Raw genomic sequence first — 16,052 nt, forward strand, 5'->3', positions numbered from 1 at the left:
GTTGAAGCAGATGATTGAACTCAGAAATCCAAGTGATGATTTTGACCAGACTTCATAACTTTTGTGTATTGCTTGGCCGCTGGCTTCAAGAGCATGCAAGCTCTGACAAGCTGTGATAGTATCGACGATAATTTTGTGTCGTAGTTGCGCTTTGCATCTGCCTCGTGGGTATCGTACTGGGTATCAAAGCCCGTCCAACGTCCCTGGGCCCTGATCCTCGCCGCTGCTCTGCCTAGAGCAATTCGCCCCAGGTCTGGAGAATTCTCATTGTTCATCTCTTGCTCATTCCTCCTCCTGTATGAACGGGTTCGGGATTTCTTCGCTTCCGTCGACGGGCGAGATGACGACCAGAAGAGTGCCGCGCGCGACAATCAGACCAAGCTTGCGATACCGGATGTTGCCGTCCTCGTCTGGGTCAAGTCAGATAGGTCGGTGTGAGCACGAAGATCAGAGACATACCAGTCAGGGCTTCTTTGACCTCATCCAGGACAAGGTTCATGAGCTGGTCGTAGCCTTTGAGCGTGCCAATGACTGCAAGAGGTTAGCTTGCAGCGCTCCTTCCTAGTTTTCTTGCCCTACATACCTTCACGTCCGCCACTGAACTTGACGGTGATCTGCTTGTCCATGTACTTGCTCAGGTCAAGAATGTTCTCTTTCTTCGGGCGCTCAGTCTGTCCGCCCGCACCGCCCGCTTGTGCACCGCCACGACCGCCACCGCGTCCCCCGCGGTCGCCGCCCCGACCTCCGCCTCGACCCCGGAATGCGCCTCGCTCAGACATGGTAGTAGCGTGGAGAGGGAGAGACGCGTTTTGGATGTTGAAGCTTGTGGTGACGTGCAGCAGCCGCGCCCAGTAAGAGATGGTGGTCTGTGCCGCTCCGGGAAAGGCTCCTCCCACCCCACATCCCGGTCACGTGCGTGGCTTTGGTGTCAGGCGACGCAGGGGTGGAAACATGATTTCCGCCATGCTTCCAGACCTCCGCCGTGCTGTGGCGCTTGCATCGTAGCAGCTAGATTCACCCAGGACGCGTGGGCCTGCGGCATTTTTCGTCATCCCTCCAGACGACGACGACGCCAGCCCGGGGTGCTCGGTGCCGGCCTCTTCTTCAGACGGCACCTCACACACTTCTGCCACAGGCTTGCGGGCGTCTGCAAATAGGCGGTCGTGAGTGTCCGCCCGTGGCAGGGCGCTCAGTGGCTGTCGTGGTCGGGTCGGCAGAATCTGAATCATCAGCGATGCGCATTCATTGCAGGTCGGCGCCGGGGCCGCTGCTAGCTGCAGACGCGTATTGATTGGGTGGGAGGCGTACGCTGCAAAGCTCTTTCTTATTTCCGGTGCGCTGCGTGCCTTCCCTTGTCCGCCCCTCTGCCTTCCGTTCGGAGCACTTCAGCCACCGAGCAGCCGTTTGGCTTTCCACCCGCGCCCTCGCATCTCTCGCTGCGATTCTCTCTGCGTGATGTATCTTGTCCTGTAATTCGGGCCTTCGCGACTAGACGCGAGCGCCTGCAGTGTGCTGAGCTGTGAGCTGTTCATCGCCTAGCGCACTCCGCTCCACCCTCGAATCTCTGCCATCCGTCCACTCCGCCCTCGCAGCAATCACCAACCTGGTATCCCTCCCACCCAAGCCAAGGTATGGCCACCGCCGACTCGCACGCTGCGGCTGAGCGCACCATGTCGTCGCATCCACCGCAACACCATGCGCCGCCGCTGCCCGCGGACCTCAAGCGCAAACGCAGTCCTTCGCATGAGATGCACCTGGCTGCGGCCGCGCCTGTCCCCAAAGCCGCTAAGACCCACAACCACCTCCAGATCAACTACCTCGCACGACACCTCGAGAAGGACCTGCCGCTGATAACGAATGATGACACCCTACCCAACATTCTCTCAGTCCTCAGCGACTACCAGGGCGTGCTCGATCGCCATGAGAGCATGGCCTGCAACCTGGGCGCAAGACCATTAGGACCCATCCTGATCAAGCGATTCGAGCGGCTGTTCGACGGACCACCGCGCGTGCTGAAGAGTCACGGAAAAGATGGGACCACTGTGACTTGGCTGGACGTGGTCGAGTTTGCGCGCAACAAGCCGGAGCAGTTCCAGCTGGATCAGATGAGCGAAGGCGTGCGCGTCTGCCAGTTCTACACAAAGCAGTGTCGGGTCCAGATCTCAGAGGAGGATTTCGTCTTGATATCATCTGGCATTCCGCAGAAGATGATCCCACCCCAGCCCATCATCGAAGACGAGGAGAAGGAGCTGGGCACAATGGAGATACTGGAGAAGAACCTGAGCCAGATATGTTCACTTGCTGATCAGGGTGAGTCTGACCGACTATCACTAACCAACATCGACATTGGCTAACATCGCGCAGTCGCTGCCCGCACTCGGCAGCTCAACCATAGACTGAAGGGCCGCAAGCAGGCTATCCTCGACCGCCGAGCGACCGCGAGCCCAGCTCCTACCATTCCCCGGCCCACGAGCCCTTCGAATGTCGCCCTTATGAATGGTGGCAGCTCGAGCGCCCCGAGCTCAGGGTACGGCCAGGCGCACGGCCAACTGCACACTCAGGCTTCTCAGACATCACCTGGCAGCGGCGGTGGTTTTGTCGCAGTCAATGCGCGCCAACATCATGAATCCAATGGCCACGGTCACGGCCACAGTCATAGCCGCGGCCATGGCACTTCATCATCCACCCGGCATGAATTGCTAGCCAAGTTCCACACAACAAATGGCCGGAGTTCGTCCTCGCAGCCGCCCACTAGCACAGCTGATGTGCGAAGGCCGTCCGTAGGCAGCCATACCAACTCCCACCCCTCCACCCCGGCAGCGATTCCCACAAGGGCTGTTCCCAAGCCCGCGGATGGCCCTCAGGGATCTCTGCAGCACATTGCAAGACCATCGCAGCCCCTCAACGAGTCTGAGCTGCACTCCATGATGAATTCGCCCGTGCCGATACCAAACACTCCATCCAACCTGCTCCCCGCTTCAAGTCAACGCGCCAGTCAACAACCCGAAAAGGACGATGGAGGCCCTTTCAAGGTTGAGATGGTACACAGGATGGAGGGGTTGGCCAAGGGTGAGCGCATAATACCACCGTGTGATCGCTGCCGGAGATTACACATGGACTGTCTGAAGAACCTCACAGCATGTGTCGGTTGTACGAAGAAACATGCCAAATGCTCGTGGAAAGAGGTCAAAGAAGGAGAGTTGCGTGGCGGATACACGTACCCCCCTGGCACCACCAGCAATGGCCAGAGTGAGACTAGTGACCACGAGAGTGGCGACCGCGCGAGCACGGCGAGTCCCGCTGCAATGATGAGTCCTTCGCATCATGGGCTTACGCCATCACACATGCCGCACGGTAACGGTCAGCACACTCCGCAGCATCAGCAAGTGCATCATCCGTCAGACCAGCATTCGCAACCACCCCCACAGCAGCGCGATGGTTCACACGATGCAAGGGTACCATCGGGCCGCAATACCCCCCACGAGCGGGAGCGGGAAAGGAATGTAGAGACGCAGCTCCAAGAAGCTGCACAGTCTAGCCTTGCACATGCCAATGCTCGGCTGGGTGGGTCTGAAGGCAAAGGTCCCACCATGGTCGCTTGAGTTCTGTTGCCACCTTCGTAGGCTTGTCATGCCAGTCTCTGACCTTCTGTCACATTATACACATGTCAGAAGTTTTTCCAACTGACCGTACGAATTGGTTTCTCGTTTGCATTTCTTTGTATATTTGTTGCATGATACCATATTCGCTCTTGCTTTGGTTTCGAGGCTTAGGCAGCAGGTTCTCCTCTTCTTGATACTTTACTTTGCCATTTCTCGTGAACGATCAATTTACAATACAATCACTACAACTAAAGCTCTCTCTGCCCACGTGACATCAACATCTGTGATATCGTGATGATGAGAAGCTCTAGCGGAACAGTACTGGGAGCTTTCTGTGATATACATGTGCAAGTGTTTGATTACTTCTTCCTTGCTATCCAGAAAGAAGGACGATATGTAGACTGCAGCATACTCCGGGTGTTGGATATATACCCCGTTTCAATCGTCCCATGCTCTTGCTTCTCCATGACAAAACCAAAGTGTTCGACCAGTGCCACCACCTCCTCGTTTGTGAGTTCCACTGAACCTGGGTCGCCAATTCCTGCATCAACATCGGCTCTTCTCCTTTCGTCTTCCGCAGCCTCGTCTTCACTTTCGTCTCTCCGCGGGGGTGCGTGCCACAGCAGAGGACCAAGGTTGATCCATAGACCACCAGACTTTAAACAGTTGTGAACAGCCTCGATGTACCGGATGATGTTCGGTGCAGTGTCAATGAAGAAAACGGTGGCTACCGCATCGAACTCGCCAGCGTAATCCTCTCGGCCATACACGACGCAAAAGTCACCCGTTGACATACTCATTCGCTCACTTGCCGGCACTTTCGAAGCCCCCTCTTTCGCCAGCTCAGTCGCTGGATGTACATCCGGCACTGTGACCGTTCTCAATTGATCTTCCCGAGAGACATGATTCGAGCTATTCAGCGCCCAAGGAGCAATCTTGAACTGTCCAGCTCCCTTAGTCTCATTCAGAACCAACGCGCTTGCCATGAGCATATGGTACGAGATCTCGTTCCCCTCAACGCTGAACCCAGCACTGCAGATATCGAAGACCAAACGGCCCAGTCCCACACCCGGGACCAAGACTTTGAGATTCGCGCGATCTGGATCGGAGGCTGTTGTAGTCCGTGATGTGAACTCTTGCTCCAGCGCCGCTACAACAGGATCGAAGCACTTGGTTCTCTCCACTGCCCCTTCCTGACTCCATTCACGCCAGAACTGGTTGACGCAACTTCGCGCTTTATCTGCGTCGCCTTGGCTGGTCTTTGCGCCTAGCTCGTCCATGACGATGTTGAAGATCTTGTACTCGTCGTGTGCGTACTTCTCGGGGACGATCGAAGCGACCCATTCACTATCCAGGGTGGGTGCTAAGAAGGCTTTGAAGCCTGCTACAAAGATGGCTTCAGCGAGTTCGGCATTGCTGTCGATTAAGTCGTCTACCTGGGAGAGTGTTGATAGGATAGAGAAGGGTGGCCGGGATAGCAGTGTCCAGTGGGCTTGTGGGAGGGAGTAGAAGGCCCGTCGGCGGAGGTGGGTTCCGTTGTAGTGAGCGAGGCGGCGGTATGATCTGTTTCAATATCAGTACTTTTGCTTTTGGCTTGTGTTGGTGCGGCACGTGGGTGTGTACCGGAAGGAGTCTAGAACTGAGATAATGAGCTTTTGTTCCTCTGGGTCGTTGGAGGGGTCGTAGGGCTCTTGCATATCGGCTTCCATATTTCCGGATCAGACAAACAATGCACTGCCCTCTTTCTCGAGTTTATAGCCTTGTTCTCTGTTTCGATGCTGTTCCACCACGGAATAATCTTCTGAGTTGATGTTCTTTGCTACCAGTAGACTTGAGAGAACTCGGATTCCCTATTCGAGTCGAAATATGGGCATGTGGCAGTGACTTGTAGTGGTGTGCGACACAATAGAAGTTGCTCTCACGCAGGGACCTTGTCGCGGGGACAATCTCGCGGGTGAGGTTCGCGATGTTGCCCCACCTGCCTCCGGCCATCATCGCACCTTCTCTCTCCACACTCCCTGTCAACACCCGCAATGGCTGCTTCAACCACGGAAACGAACGCGTCGCGCGCGCCTATAGAAGTCTCATTCCCGCTCCCAAAAGCGCCACACACGAACATCCACCTCCAGCTCACCAACAATGGCCCAAACCTACTGCTCTTCCTCACGACCGCGACCCCCGAATCCGCGTCCTCTGCACCCCTCGGTTCTTTCGTATACGCGATGCCGAATGTACGTCGTCTCATATACTGTGCCCACTCTCACAAGTGCATGTGCTAACGCGTATTCGCAGAGAGCCAAACCTGCAGAAACCCTCAGCACCCCCCTCTACACACACGGCGGAACGCTAGACTTCGCGACTCGGTTATCCAAGGTCCTCGCACGCAAGACGGGAAAGCCGGTATACGTAGGCAACTCTTCGAGCTTCGCGAGTGCGGGTATGGGAGGAACAGTCGAGGAAGAGATGGAGGGTTTCAGGAGGGTGGTCGAGGTTGTCATGGGGCTGCTTAAGAAGGAGCAAGAGTAGGCAGAGTCGGCCCTGGATTGATAATACATTTGGAAGCGGTGCACAAGTGGACGCAAAGGTGTGCAAATGAGAGGGCGTCATGACAAGATGCAGATGATCAGGATTGTGTGGATGGTATCATTTATTGGTAAAGCTACACGATCAGGATCGCGAGTCTGGGCTTGATGCCTTCCTCCTCTTTGATCCGCCCATAGGCACCAAGGCCTCTTTCATAACTTCATAACTGCTTACTCCTGGCCGAGCCTCTCCTTAGCGCTCTGCTTGGCCTCGTCCGAGGTGTTGGGGTTATTCAGGGTAGCCTTGAGGCCACCAGCGACGTTGTTGGGGTTCTTGTCACCACCGGAGGATGAAACAGCGTTGGCGTCACCACCGTTCTCAATGTCCTGGAGCACCTCCTTGGAGTGCTGCTTGGACTCGTCGGAAGTGTCTGAATATGTCAGTCTTGGACTTCAAGAAGTTGAGGCGGAAAACGTACTGGGGTTGTTGAGGTTGGCCTTGTGGCCTCCGACGACGTTTCCAGGGTTGGCAGACATGTTGATGGTTGATTGGAAGTGTGTTGTGGAAGTTGTGAAGATGGCTGAGTTGGTGAGTTGAATGATGAATATGAAAGGGCGAATCTAGGTGTTCTTATACACATCCAGCTGCCTCGACGTAGCGTGTGTCCTATGCCCCCCAAGGACGCAATGCGAGGTATCTTACGATCGCCTTCATGTCATGGTGTTTGCTACGTCAACGATCGGGGTTCTGCATGCTTGGATAGGCCTGAGGTTAGCAGATCCCTCGTCTCACTGCGTTACCCGCTGCCGCGCAGGCTGGGAAGTCTAGGCTACAGGCACGCTGTCGCTTTCACTAGCCATTTGCGTTAAGTGAAGAGGTCATAGTTAAAGGGGTCGTTCAGGAACTCCTCTCGATCCGTCATAGTCCAGGGCGAACAGTCCATAGGTGTGGCTACCAAGTGGACCGGAACATGGGGAAGTTTCAGGCACACAGCCATCTACATCATGGTCAATAGCAAATGCCATCTCTCTAGTTCCTGGAGACTTCACTCACTAGGCGATCGATCTTAGATCTAACATGCAGGTTCCCGATTAGTGTGCAGAGGTATGGCGACATAGGCACGGGAAGAGCATCTAGATGTACTAGTCGAAACTTTACTGCAACGCTCCGAACTTCGCAATGCACTTTGGACAAAGAAGCGATGTGACTGAATAGCATGGTTGACGTCATTGACGCGTGCATGTGATCTGGCGTCAACGCGAACGCGATGCTAGCGTGACTGCTGCATGCAGCAATCTCGCGTCCAGACCGCTCAACCATCGCGATCAATACCTCCTATGGCGTCTGGTATGCTCACCGTTTCTACACAGATCTCTTGACTCACAGCGGCATGTTACCCCAAGCGCAGTATTGCTTTTGTTCATCCGTCATCGTGTTCGTCATGCCACAGCTCTGACCAGCATCTGTGCGTCCAGGCTGACACTTCATCACACACCGACTAGCTGCGGCTTAGCCGTGACACCTCGATTCGCGAAATGCGGGCAAGCGGAATGTGTCCAGGAGAAGATGGCATTCTGTTTACTGATCGTCTGGGCAGAGTACAGTCCAACTAGACTACGTCACGTGCGTGCGCCGTTTTCAATCTCACGACTTCGCAATAGCCTTTCGACAGACTTCCCATCGCAGACTGGTTTGAGGCAACTTCCCGAATCGTCTGTCGTATCGCTAACGGAATGCGTTTGGCCCCATGGATGGTCTGCCTTCTCAGTCAAGCAGGACGGAACCCCGATACAGAACCTTACACGTGTAGGCTTGGAAGCATTGTGCCGTTACTCCACATCTCTCTCGGTCCCAAGACAAAATCTCTTCATGTTTATTTCAAGAGAACACCTTCTTGCGCCTCGAGTACCATCCTTGGCACGGCTTGTATTATCGCATCGCCATTCGTAAGGACGGTATGGCCCGAAATGGCGAACCTTGCCGACTATATCGGCGGCCCAGCGACTACTTGTTCCGCGATGATCTATCTCCCATGCACCACGAGTGTGCTGATTACGACTGTTGCGTACTAAGGCCAGTATCTCGCGCTCGAAACAATAGTTTTACCATAACTTCTGTGTCACGAACGGCAACTCGCCGGTAAGACCGTGTTCGCAGTTGCCTATCGACACTCGCGTTCGCGTTCATATCGATACCTGTTTCCATCAGAGATGACGAACGCGTGGTCTCTAAATGTTGTCTGGAAACTTCCACACCGCTCATTGTCAATATCGGGAAATAATTCAGCTGCGCGAGGAAGCTCTTACAACCAACGGGTATTCTCGTGTCGAGGAGCAGCATGTAGCGCAGTCGTAGTCATTCCAACGGCCAACATGTAAACATTGTGAGTATGAAGACGTACGTTCAAGTCATTGTCTGGTCAATACTGCGGTGTAGTGTGTACAATTCACTTGTATATCGGCGCTGTGTATGCCATACGTCTTCGAGCGGTGACTCACCCATTCGCGATCGCTTCTCGCCACCTTTCGATGACTATCGCAGACGATCACCTTAGCCATGAACGCATTGTGTAAGCAGGGGAGGTATGTTTCGCGGTGAACACAAATACCAAACCTGTCCTACCGAGAAACGCGATTGTGTAAGCATATGTTAAGCACTCAGTTGAAGCAATCGCAAGGTCCGGTAATTAAGAGAGATTTGCTGCAGTCAAGGCTAATTAAGGGCCCTTCTTGGCTAACCCGGAGCCCGACGCATCTGCGCAACAGCTGAAGTCGGTCAACTTGAGGTCAGATCTCTCGGCTCTGGTCACCGATGGACATGCTAGGATGAATATGGGAACATCATATGGCTTGTGCGATTTGCATGTGCCGACTGCGTTCCTTGAAGTGCACCAGATTCACAGGCGGGCTCTGTGGTATATGTGGCTGTATGACGGCATCCTCACCGCTGTCCAAAATCCTCGAGACCCGTAGCAACCCGATATCTGAGATCAGATGGCCGCCATCGTGGAAGGTCGCATTGAATGGCGTGCCTTGCATCTGCCTTTGGTAATCTTCTGGAAGGAAGGAACAGTCCACAAAGTGGCACCCCTGCCAAAGGTCATCCACTAACTCATCAAGCGAGCGCAACCCTATCGCTGACAAACTCTCCGAACACCACGCCCACACGCTTCATTGGGCATCACCACCTCGCAGCTATCCTTTCATGCGACGGCGATGACTTCATGCATACAGATCGGGTCACAGATTTCTGCACAGCAGGATGCGGGCGCGCGGCCTAGAGTGCCCGCTTGGCGGGAGCTGAGTAACATCCTTCCGTAGTGACTACACCTCGTGTTACCAGCTAATATTAGCGACCGTTAGTGCCTCTGACTCGTCGGCGCATTCAACACGAACATCGCAGGTATCGATTCTATTGGACTAACCACCTACTTTTCCAATCGAGTTTTGAAATGCGCCAAAATGATCATCACAAATCGAAACAGTCCATCGGCCATACCGAGCGTGGTAGTCGCTGACCGGGGTCCCGCCAAATGCGCAACGGCAAAGTCGCGTGAGCGCCTCAAGTCACGAATACGACCCGCGTTAAACCTTCGGCCGGCTCTTTACCGTACCTGACTATTTGCAATGCTTACCAGAGTGAAGACATGGTGGTTCCTTGGAGAGCCACCCGATACGAGAAGACACCAGAAGGAAACTTGATCGTGTATATCTTCGGCGAAGTGAAGAACGATGCGCCATTAAGCTATACCGCAATACAGATCTGTCACACTTTGTATTAAAGACTTCCTCTTACGCATGCCATTAGGTGGGTTGATCTCACCACACATAACATTCCTCTACATACACGTGCCAGTTGTTGTGCTTGCGGCTCAAATAAGCATCTGACGACAGCAGCCCTACAGTATTCCCGCTGCACAGTCGCTACCGGTGTCTACACAACTTCTCAAGAAGGACATAATTCGGGCGCCACACGTCTAAAAAGGGTCCCTCCGTGCACGCTCGATACCCACTCACCGGTCCCGCCGCAGTGTCACTACCTTCTCCAACTGGTCGGATACAACCTTATGACACAATACCGAGCTTGCAGTACCGACACTACGGACGCTTGGATAGCCTACTTGGAGCAACTACACGCTTGACTCCGAAGCGTGTAGGAACAAGCCACATTCTGGTTATGCACCACGGGATCGGCTCGAAACCTTCGATAATTCCTCTGTTTAGACACCAGTCTTGCTATTTTCGACCTTCGGTGATCGTAGAGCCGGTCCTTCATAAGCTCAAAACCCGGGGCCAGAGAAGAGGGATTGGAGATATAAGATCTGGAAACCTTCAACTTGAAGTCTCATTACCAACAACACCACTCCAATCAACAGTACCACCAACACTCTTTCGCCTCTCTCACCAGATTCGTGACAACACTCGGTCAGCAACGACGTCAGAAGCACACCATATCAATTGTCAGAGTTAAGCATAAGCACAACTGTCTTCTCTTCCGATATATGAGCAATCGCCCATCCGACACACACAGTCCATCAAATTCCCCAAAGTCTATCAGTACCTGTACTACTACAGAAGCAACTCAAACGACCATCTCTTCTACGTCAAACCAAGACTCGACGGAAACTCCTCAAACCACGACTGAACAACCCTCCTCAACGCCTACGATCATCATCACAGGATCACCTACCTCACGCACACCAACTCCGGACACAAGTGCTCGACAAAGTCGTCCCTTAGCTTTACGCTATCACTCAGGACATACCTCGAGTACACAGCCCCCAAGTTCTCAAGCCTCTTCTAGCTTTCACGAACGTCCACAGCGATCTCAGTCAGAACCACTTGAAACCAGAACTACCACAGCCAATACCACCATGTCTTCCTCTGGATCCTCCCCATCAGGTACCTCAACTGCCGGCAGCAACTCCGGATCTGGCCAACTCCCATACGCTCCATTCCCGTATCCGATGCCTGCCAACCCCAGGGGCTCGGGCCAAGGCAAATAGATGTCCTCGCCCTTGCTACACTACTGTATCGCATTGACGGCATCTTTTGGCTTCACCGATTTGACAGACACGAATTCCCTTTTGCAGATCAATGGCTCACTGTGTGCCAATCTTCTTCCAATGTCTCAAGATTCCTAGTCTCGCCCCGGTATTGCATGGCATGAAAATATCGCACTTTCGGCGTCAGGAATACCCTCTTCTTCTTTAGATTCTCTATGTCAGTCTTTCTATGGCGCATTCTACACTCATTTCTCGCTCGACATTGTGTTTCTATTTGCCGTTTGCCAATCTTCCTCTTCTTTCACTCATTTTTCGCATATCACGGTCGCTTTGGAATGGGTTCATACGGCTTGTCAAAGCTCTTCTCGTTCGGACCAGCTCGCATGGGTGGCGTTCGGTTTCTCCTGCACTGTAACTGTCACTTCGCGATCCGATCGCCTTCACACATCCTTTGCTTTCGGGCCGTTGGCGTTTGTACTAGCGCGTTGGCTATCGATTGTGTGGGCGCGGCTCGATACGAGAGATTTCCAGGGCAGGTACTTCGGCCACTCTCGTAAAACACGTTCTGAATCCTCACGATATCTATTCTTGCATCCTCTGGAGTTACGGTGTGTGGGGATAGATCTGTAGACTAGACACTAGATAGCTCTTAGCTCGAAAAATGTACCAGATACTTACGAGCTACTTCTCGCGACGTTCTATTTTTAGGTCTGCCCAGGTATTGCAGCCCGTATCCAAAAGGCGGCTCAGGTCAAGTTGAAAGATACGATACTGACAGCCACCCGTGCTGTACATACGACCTGGCTATCGAAAATGACAGTCGAGAGCTAAGCGATGTGGATTGCATGAAGAGCCAATACCACGCTGCAGAAGGTACCTCCATTGCCAAATGTGAGGCGGTGATAAGTCCGGCGTCTCATCCCCGAGCTGAAGGAGTAGAGATGCCCGGCAGCCCAGCATTCGCATGATTGCCTTGGCGCACGAGCTCTGGTGATGATGTCGCTCTGAAAGGTGCTGGGAGGCTGGGAAGGTGAGGGTTGATCATGGACGATCTGGTGGGCGGAAATTGATGCGCCGATCTGACTAAGCAGCGGCCGTTTGAGTCGTGCAGCGTCATTCGCGCCATCTTTCCTCTCCGAGTCGGTTCACGCGACATCGCGACATTGCTGCCCTGATCAAGCCCTGGAGTGATCTCTTTCACGTGTTATCCATCCACCGAACGCCTCGTGCCTTCCCGCTCGACGTCGCGATAGTCGCACAACAGCCCACGGCTGCCTCCCTGATCCTCATCATCTCCGTAACGGCGTATCCGTCCCCGAAGCTCCGCCGTCGTCCTTTCATCCACCACGACACTCGCATCACCTACCAGCGCCACCATGGCTCCATCGCGGTCCCGAGCGCCACTGCTCTCAATACTCGCCCTCACATCCCTCCTTCCCTACACAGCCTATGCCTTTGACTGCAAAGACATCCTCGCAGATGGCCAGCACTTCAACTTCAAAGAGCTTGGCGGCCCGCACGTGGTTCATTACAAGGAGTCTGATATCGCCAAAGAGCTCGAGTGGAAGTACAACTTTACCATCGACATCTGCAGCAACCTCAAATGGCACAAAGGCGGTAGTCTGGCAACCGAGTGCCATCACGGGACCAGGGTGTGTGGGATCAGAGAGAACATCGATTTGAGCAGTGATGACAACTCCACCATTACTCCCATCGAAATCGCCGGAACATATCAGATGCAGAACGGGAGAAACATCGATGCCAAGTTTGAGAACCTCGGCAACTCCAAGAGCAACAATGATGCAGGATTAGAGGGTGTCAGGGCAACGCTGAACGGAGGCAGATTCCCGTTCAACGACAAGAAGGATGGCATAAACCAGCGTGCGATCATCGAATTCGTCTGCGACAAAGAGAGGACAGGACTGGAGGGTGACGAGATGGACAAGAGCCCGCACCAGGATGACGACAAGGAAGATGACGGAGGCGACAAAGGGGATGACAAGAAGGAGGGCGATGACAAGAAAGAAGAAAAGCTGAGGAGGAGAGAAGAGAACGGCAAGAGCAAGTGTGAGGACAACGACAACAGTCTGCGCTTCTGTGGCTACGACATGGAGACGGAACAGAAAGACAACAAAGTCCAGACACTGCGACTGCAATGGCGGACCAAGTACGCTTGTGCGGATGCGCCATCGCCGGACGGTGGCTCCCACTGGGGCTTCTTTGGCTGGTTCTTCATCATGTGAGTTGCATGACCTTATCTCTACATTTTTACAGTGTTCTAACAAGTACCCAGTCTCTTCCTCGCGATCGCTGCCTACCTCATCTTCGGGTCATGGCTCAACTATAACAGGTACGGAGCGCGCGGCTGGGACCTTCTGCCCCATGGAGACACGATCCGCGACATCCCGTACATTGCGAAAGATTTCGCGAGGAAGGTCATGGGGACTGTGCAAGGAGGCGGCAGCAGAGGAGGCTATGCTGCCGTGTAGAGCAACATGTCAACATTCTGGGATGGAATCTAGTGATGCAGCGATGCAGTGATGCAGGAGATGCTTGTAGGATACGCCTGGTGAGGAGGAAAGAGCATACAAGGCGCTGGAGTTATGGATTTGGCTCATGGTCAGCACTTGCGACACTTACCTAGATTTTGAGAGATGCGGAACGAGGAGTGATACAAACCTTGGATGCCTATTGAGTCGACGTGTGTTTCGTCGAGTATTGCTATCTTGAGCTTCCCATCATCATCCTACGTTCGAGAACACTGTTAGATTGCTTTGACCTTTGTTGTACATTCACATACACAATGTCACATGTATTGAAGTCACGGGATGTTATATATTGCCGTCACTTTTCGAGAATCGGGTGAAATAATTTCTCACTCTCTCCAGCGCCAGCCGTGCAAATGCCTGACCTCAATACCATGTTTGCAGGAAGCCAGTCCACGTCCAAGCCGCATCGCCGAAAGAAATCCGTGAGCTTCAGCCCAGAAACCAACTTTGAGCCTGGCCGGGCTACACATCAGTGGAAGCGCAAAAGCCCCACGTACTCAGCTGGGAAGTACAGTTGCCCACCAGATGTTGGAGCCTGGCTAGACACCAGCTTAATGAGCAACGAATTGGAACAGCTTCTCAACTTCAAAGTCCACGCCATCTTCCACGTCCGCAATGCAGACGAAATCGACGTCCTACACAATTCCTTCCACGCGCAAATGCGAGCAGGCCTACCGCTTCTTCCCGGCTCCCAAACACTTCTAAGAGACCATCCGCTTGGTTTTGAGGTTTTGAAAATCTACAAGGATCTGACTGAAGGCGGCGTTGCGTTTTCCAGTCTTACCGGAGGGGACTGGACGAGGGCGAAAGTGTTGGTTCTTTATCAGGATCAGAGGGATAAGTCTGTGACTTTCCAGTTTGTCAATGATATGAAGGAGGATCAAGAAGCTCACGAGTGGATACTGGATTTACAGCGGACTGTGCCTAAGAATAATGTGGGCTTGCCGAAGATGGCTAGGTTGATGAAGTGGAGGGATGATTGTTTTGTTGAGATGTGCGGTTTAGATGCGAATATGCAATTATAATTGAACCTTCGAGGAATATACGATGTTACAGTGAAAAGACTAGAGCTTTGGGTACGAGGTCAGTCGTCTGCTCACCGGATCTGACAACGCTGTAATGGAGTCCCAGCGCCACAATCGTTTCAACGTAGGGCTCGTTCTGCCGGCTCAGTTGCGTTGGCTGTACACAGATGGCAAAAGTCACAGTGAACGACAGCGCTCACCCGCAGCTGACAGCGCGGCCAACTCAAAAGCGAATCTTTGTTCCCAGAATACTTTCGTGTACAACCATTCCATAACCACATACATTGTTCGTCAACACATACACAATTACAACAGTGACTATCAATGACGGCTGGATCGCCAGCAGTAAATGCCATGTTGGCAAGCTTACTCCAAGACAAACTTCAAGTAACCCAGTCCGCCTTCCCTACTCAGGACGATTATACAAGCCATAGTCACATCGAAGAGCGACTGTCTGCCGCAGAGTGCCACCCACCACTCTCTTTTGACAATTCTCCCGGAAAAGCTAGCAACTTCGATAAGATTGGCCGTCACATTGGGGCTAGATGTGGACATTTGCTTCACCCCGACACTGACTGCGATGACGAATACTGCCCAGTGTGCAGAGTCGTAGCTTATCTGAATCTACTTCGACGCATCACTAAAGATTGGGATAGTAAAGGGGGCCCTTGGAGGCCACTTACAGGTCAAAGTACTGAAAATCGAGACGCCTACTGCCATATCTGGCACAAAAGAAGACTTGAGCTCGCACAGCTAGTGATACGGTACGGAGACGACGTAGAGAAAGAAGAGCGTTGGGAACAAGAGCACCCGGAAGAAGCTGAAGCGGCTCGGAAGACATGCTCGGCAGGCAATGCCGTGGTCATTGCGCGTGCTATGTCGAGGTATCCCGCGAAAGTAAGGACTGGCGACATCGCAGATCCAGACTGCCGCACCGGCACTCCAAAAATGTTGCCTGGAGCGACTACAAACCATCGCATCTCTTTACCGAAGGCTAGAGTTCCAAAGACAAAGCGTGTCCAATTCGCGTCCGACACAAACTTCAAAATCAGTCGACCCCGTGCAAGTTTCCACCGCAGCACGAAAGCATACGTACCGGGGAAACACGCAGCAACCTCGTCGAGCACCCTACTCAACACTTCGAACATGCGCATCAACCGCTACAACGTTCGGCAGCTCAAGATCATCAGGAAGCTTGATTGCCCCTGGAATATCGAGCTCATCGACGCCATCGCTTTGTCCAACCATGAGGGTATTGCAGAACTGCATCCTCGGTGGCCCGAGATCGGGGATAAGATATCGCGTATACACGATGGAAAAGACGAGGTGCCAAACGAGACGTTTATGA

The 16,052-nt window shown here is 53.2% G+C and overlaps 7 protein-coding genes across 7 annotated transcripts; 4 read left to right on the forward strand and 3 right to left on the reverse strand.

The window, feature by feature from the left end:
* Nucleotides 1-282: 282 nt before the first annotated feature.
* LSM7 (Sm-like protein lsm7) lies at nt 283-779 on the reverse strand (the record flags this gene model as incomplete). The annotated part of the gene is made up of 3 exons (XM_049356452.1): nt 283-410; nt 460-531; nt 584-779. 3 exons carry the CDS (start codon nt 777-779, stop codon nt 283-285), a joined length of 396 nt encoding a protein of 131 aa, XP_049209339.1.
* Nucleotides 780-1,670: 891 nt separating this feature from the next.
* Nucleotides 1,671-3,602, forward strand: J4E79_007589 (uncharacterized protein; the record flags this gene model as incomplete). The annotated part of the gene is made up of 2 exons (XM_049356453.1): nt 1,671-2,310; nt 2,365-3,602. The coding sequence occupies 2 exons, from the start codon at nt 1,671-1,673 to the stop codon at nt 3,600-3,602; spliced, it is 1,878 nt and encodes a 625-aa protein (XP_049209340.1).
* A 359-nt stretch (nt 3,603-3,961) lies between these two features.
* On the reverse strand, nt 3,962-5,311 carry J4E79_007590 (uncharacterized protein; the record flags this gene model as incomplete). Its single annotated transcript, XM_049356454.1, has 2 exons — nt 3,962-5,165; nt 5,226-5,311. 2 exons carry the CDS (start codon nt 5,309-5,311, stop codon nt 3,962-3,964), a joined length of 1,290 nt encoding a protein of 429 aa, XP_049209341.1.
* Nucleotides 5,312-5,635: 324 nt separating this feature from the next.
* Nucleotides 5,636-6,128, forward strand: J4E79_007591 (uncharacterized protein; the record flags this gene model as incomplete). The annotated part of the gene is made up of 2 exons (XM_049356455.1): nt 5,636-5,833; nt 5,895-6,128. The coding sequence occupies 2 exons, from the start codon at nt 5,636-5,638 to the stop codon at nt 6,126-6,128; spliced, it is 432 nt and encodes a 143-aa protein (XP_049209342.1).
* A 227-nt stretch (nt 6,129-6,355) lies between these two features.
* J4E79_007592 (uncharacterized protein) lies at nt 6,356-6,661 on the reverse strand (the record flags this gene model as incomplete). The annotated part of the gene is made up of 2 exons (XM_049356456.1): nt 6,356-6,555; nt 6,604-6,661. 2 exons carry the CDS (start codon nt 6,659-6,661, stop codon nt 6,356-6,358), a joined length of 258 nt encoding a protein of 85 aa, XP_049209343.1.
* A 5,845-nt stretch (nt 6,662-12,506) lies between these two features.
* J4E79_007593 (uncharacterized protein) lies at nt 12,507-13,619 on the forward strand (the record flags this gene model as incomplete). Its single annotated transcript, XM_049356457.1, has 2 exons — nt 12,507-13,369; nt 13,424-13,619. The coding sequence occupies 2 exons, from the start codon at nt 12,507-12,509 to the stop codon at nt 13,617-13,619; spliced, it is 1,059 nt and encodes a 352-aa protein (XP_049209344.1).
* A 431-nt stretch (nt 13,620-14,050) lies between these two features.
* On the forward strand, nt 14,051-14,658 carry J4E79_007594 (uncharacterized protein; the record flags this gene model as incomplete). The annotated part of the gene is made up of 2 exons (XM_049356458.1): nt 14,051-14,614; nt 14,638-14,658. The coding sequence occupies 2 exons, from the start codon at nt 14,051-14,053 to the stop codon at nt 14,656-14,658; spliced, it is 585 nt and encodes a 194-aa protein (XP_049209345.1).
* Between the last annotated feature and the right edge of the window lie 1,394 nt (nt 14,659-16,052).

This window comes from Alternaria viburni (assembly GCF_023758015.1).
Source record: "Alternaria viburni strain BMP 2772 chromosome Unknown scaffold_16, whole genome shotgun sequence".
NCBI classification, from domain to species: domain Eukaryota; kingdom Fungi; phylum Ascomycota; class Dothideomycetes; order Pleosporales; family Pleosporaceae; genus Alternaria; species Alternaria viburni.